The 4,736-nt window shown below is 47.0% G+C and overlaps 1 protein-coding gene across 1 annotated transcript; it reads right to left on the bottom strand.

Annotated features, from left to right (window-relative positions):
- Positions 1-798: 798 nt before the first annotated feature.
- On the bottom strand, positions 799-4,135 carry LOC125517266 (flavonoid 3',5'-hydroxylase 1-like). Its single transcript, XM_048682446.1, has 2 exons — positions 3,162-4,135; positions 799-1,622 (listed from the first exon to the last, which is right to left on the bottom strand). The coding sequence occupies exons 1-2, from the start codon at positions 4,071-4,073 to the stop codon at positions 993-995; spliced, it is 1,542 nt and encodes a 513-aa protein (XP_048538403.1). The 5' UTR covers positions 4,074-4,135; the 3' UTR covers positions 799-992.
- Positions 4,136-4,736: the final 601 nt, after the last annotated feature.

Genomic DNA, 4,736 nt, shown 5'->3' with positions numbered 1-4,736 from the left:
ATTGTCGTATTTCTAATGGATGTTCACTACTCGAATCCACAACTTTGGTCAGTGCCCTGATGTTTGCCGAGTTCATTTTATCGCGATCTAGGCAAAGCAAGGCAAAGCCGAATTCTTGGTGCAAAAAACACAGCAAAGACCTAGCGCTCACAAAGGAAGATCTTTGCCGAGTACGCACACAAAAAAAACTCGGCAAAGACCTAGCGTTCAGCAAACTCCGCACTTTGCCGAGTACATGCGAGAAAGAACTCGGCAAAGGACTAACCATGTGTTCCTCCCCTCAGCGGCTGGTAGCGGGTTCCATTTACCGAGTGTCACCCAAAGCACGCTCGGCAAACATTTTTTAATTTTCTTACATAAAATGCAGAAAATGTTTGTCGAGTTCATGCTTTCTAGCGCTCGGCAAACACATGCAAGACCTCCTAGAGACTGACACATCCAGAAGTCTTTGCTGACTTTCCTCTACTAGCACATGGCATAGACAAGCATGAGCTCATAGCGACTGACATGTGGAGCATTTGCCAGAGTGTAACACTGGGCAAATCTTTCCAGCAGGAGTATGGCAAAGGGCAACCAACTTGGAGGAGTTTTCACTCTACACACTTCCAGAAATTTTTGGAAGTTTTCTAGAACCTTTCATACTTTCAAAATATTGACCAAACTTTTTTGGATACCTATTAAGTATACCTTTCCGGAATTCCCAAAACGCTTCCGGGACCTGTTTCCGTTGCATTCATTGCTTGAGAGATCGATAATGATGAAGTAATTCGTTCTCGGTAAAAACAGGCAATTGTACTCTTTTGACTAACTAATGTAGGCACATGTTTTATTCTGTGAGGAAGGTAAATGTACAAGCACAAAAAAAAAGGAAGGTAAATGTACGAAGTGACTAAAGTATGTATGTACACATGCAACACAAAGCTTGGGTCACCACAAACATAATACACTACACCGAGCGAGGCGATCGTCTAGAACTTCCGAGACACGAACAATCATGTGTATGCGGCAGGCACAAGCCGCGGCTTGACGACGGCCTTGAGCGGGACGGTCTTGGGCAGTGCCAGCCCGAAGGTCTCAGCCATGTCCACCTTATCCTCTCCGTCTGGCAGCCGCCACTCAAATGCGTGCACCAGCATTCCCAGGAAGTACTGCACAAACACCATTCCAGCCAGCTTCCCAGCGCATATCCTTCTACCGGCGCCAAACGGGATCAGTTCGAAATTGTTCCCCATCGGGTCGATCTTGGCCGCCGGCCCGGATAGGAACCGCTCTGGCCGGAATTCCAAGGGATCCTCCCATGCGGCCGGGTCCCGCCCGATGGCCCAGATGTTGATGATGAGCCGCGTGTTGGCAGGGACATGGTGTCCATCGACCTCGCACTCCTCAAAGGAGAAGTGCGGGAGACTGAGCGGCGTGGAGGGGTGGAGGCGCATGGCCTCATTGCATATGGCTTGCAGGTAGGGGAGGTTGGCAATGTCGGATTCCTCGAGGCGGCGGTCACGACCGATGACACGGTCCATCTCCTCTTGGGCGTGTGCCATGATAGACGGGCTTTTGATCATCTCCGCCATTGCCCACTCCACAATGATCGACGACGTGTCCGTGCCTGCCGTGAACATGTCCTGCAAGCATGCACGCACGGGTTTAAAATAAAACCCCAAGTGCTACTACGCGTTAAGTGTTTTCGTGTGAATGCATGTATGTATTCAAGAGTGGACTATCTATCATGCACGGGATATCCAATATATGCGTCCACCTTTTATCGTGCCTCAGAAGACATGCAAACCAGTTTCTGTATTATGTATAACCACCTCACATATCATCGTACCTCCTTTCTCCACACATTGTGGGAGATTGCTATGTAATGTACGTTATCCAATGCTTGAGAACACTGTCCTGCCGACTGCGTGGCCCCACTGGCCCACCGCTTCCAGTACATCTCTATATCTTTTTTTTATGGGTGAAGTACATCTCTATCTTACAAATGTCTTCTTTCTTCTTTTTTATCTAAATAATTTAGATGGCTGATAATATTTTTTGAAGCATATGTTTGATTTACATTCTGAACAACTGGGTTTATTCTAAAGGAGATATCTAAAACAAGACCAATATTGAATATATTCTTGCAATCTATTTTTTTTAAAAATACAATAAAAATTTGACTATAATTTTAAATTAAAATTTTCAAGGTTCACTAACTTCCAGGGTTCACCACAATGTTTAATTGTGTTTTAAACTTTTAATGCAATTTTAACTTGGATTCTGCAAATTTATTTATTTTATAAAATATAAATAGTATTTATCAATTTCCGTTCGAGCGTGCTACCCTATTTTCACTTTATGCGAACAACAATGTTTCATTGTATTTCAGTGTGGTTCAACCAGTTTTTGTTGGTTTTCATCAAGTAGGAGCTAAATTAAATGTCTCATATTTTTGTCCACTGGCCACATTATCTCGAGCTTGTTCCGCTGTGTGCCACAAAGTTTTTATGTCTTCCAATTGTCCTCAGACCATTTTTTTTGGGTTTTGTTCTGTTTTGGAGCGCACTATAATGTTTCATTTTGTATGAGTGTGCTACCCTGCATTTACCTTCTTCCAGTGTTCACTATAACATTTCATTGTGTTTCATCTAGTTCGGACCATTTCATCTAAATTGTCAAAGCATATTTAATATTGGGGTTTTTTCTAAGATATCATGGGGAGAAAAGTCACATGTTCAAACAGAATATTTATCTGTGATTTATTTCAAGAAAATATGGGCCTTCCAATTTATTTATTTTTTTGCGAAATGGGCCTTCCAAGTTTAAGGCTGAAAATAAAATACGTGTACTAATTAGTTGGAGAGGAGCTATGTCCATAAAACCACCACAATACAGTCTGTCATTAGCAAAAAAAACCGCCACAATATGTTTGGGTGACAAACTGCATCGAAAGCAACGTCATACGGTGGCAAAAAATACTGACGATAAATGTTAATTGCTTTGATGTCATTTCAGCGATTGCTTAGTTATATGAACGTCATACGTTGGCAAAAAATACTGACGATTCCACCAACATGGAAATATGTTTGATAAAAAAAAGAAGTATGTTGCAGCAGTTTTTTCAACACTAGCCAGCTGTTGAGAACAAGAAGTGTAGGCGGGGTCGGGTGGGAGCTTACAGTGATGAGGCCCTTGATGTTGACCTCAGTGATGATCTCGCCCCCCTCCTCGTCGTTGATGGCACGGAGCTTGTCCACGAAGTCCAGGCGGCCCTCCCGGAGACGGTCCTCGGCCGTCGCGGCGTGCTCCGCCAGCAACTTGGTGACGAGCCCGTCGAACTGGATATGGATCCGGCGCAGCTTGGCCTGCACGCCTTGCAGGTCCAGCCACGACAGCGCCGGCACGAAGTCGCTGATGTTGAAGAGCCCCGTGCCGGTGAGGAGCGACACGATCATCTCCTTGTAGGTGTTGGACTCGTCACCCTGCGTGTCGAACACCCGCTTGCTCACGGTGATCCTTCCCACGATGTTGGCAAGCGCGCACACGAGCATCTCTGGCACGACGACGGGTCGCTCGGCTTCCGCGGCCTCCAGGACGGCACGCAGGGTGCACCCGGCCTCGTCGCGGCGCACGGCCGCCCAGTCAGCCACCGCGCGCGCCCCGAGAAGGTGCACACTCGACAGCTTCCGCATCAGCTTCCACTTGGGCCCGTAGTTGGCGAACACCATGTTCTGGCACCCGTACGACATGTCCTCCGCGCTGGCCACCGCCGGCCGGTTCGCGAACCGCTCGTCCAGCGCCTTCAAGAACGTCCGTGCGGCCGAGGGCGACGAGGCCACCACCACGCCGCAGGTACCCATCCTCAGGTACATGACCGGACCATACTTGCGCGCCAGCGTCAAGAGACCGGAGTGAGGGGCCGGGCCGATCAGCGGCAGCGCGCCGAGAACAGGGACGCCACGAGGTCCCGGTGGAAGCCGGCGGCCGGAGGCCGAGTTGGGGTTCAGGGAGCGGAGCGCTAGATGGAGTAAGAGGCACATGAAGGTGCAGCATATCACGAACGGGTCGGTGCACACAGCGGTGACCTGCATGGTGGCGCGCGCTGTGTGAAGAGGAATGGATGTGGTAGAGCTCGCGGTTTGATCGCTAGCTAGGGGAGTATCTGTCTATCTATTTATATATGTATCTATCTATTTATCTAACCTCTATACCTCAGTCAATCTATCTATCTGTCTATACCCCTCTCTCTCTCTCTCTATATATATATACCTATACTAATTAGGCACTCCTTAAAAATTCCAACGTTAAATAGAATTTACTAGTCGTACATCTACAATGGGACCGAGTTATTACTGTGTAGATTAATCTTCATAGAAAAGAAAAGAAAACCCACAAACCGACCCACAGGCTGTCAATTCTGATAGTTTGGATGAATATATGAGTAGAAAGCCCACCATCTTGAAGCCGAAAAAATGGCCCAAAAGGCTCTCACGGATGTAAAAAAACCAGCCACGTTAAGCAGTCATACTGCCTCTCTCTCTCATGTCTCTCTCTTATCCTGTCCTGTTGCAATCGGATTCTCCTATTTCTCTTCCATAAGATATGTTTCTCTCTCGGATTGGAGGAATCTTTCAAAGAAAAGTCTATCCATCAGATTAACAAAAAATACTAGCGTTAGAGACATATCTCCAAGCCCAATCTCCTGATCCAACCCGATGCTCGCAATATCTCGGAGCCAATCTGCTTTCTAACTG

Source organism: Triticum urartu, chromosome 6 (assembly GCF_003073215.2).
Source record: "Triticum urartu cultivar G1812 chromosome 6, Tu2.1, whole genome shotgun sequence".
Classification (NCBI taxonomy): Eukaryota; Viridiplantae; Streptophyta; class Magnoliopsida; order Poales; family Poaceae; genus Triticum; species Triticum urartu.
The sequence above is the reverse complement of the archived record's forward strand: the minus strand, read 5'-3'. Positions and strand labels throughout refer to the sequence as shown.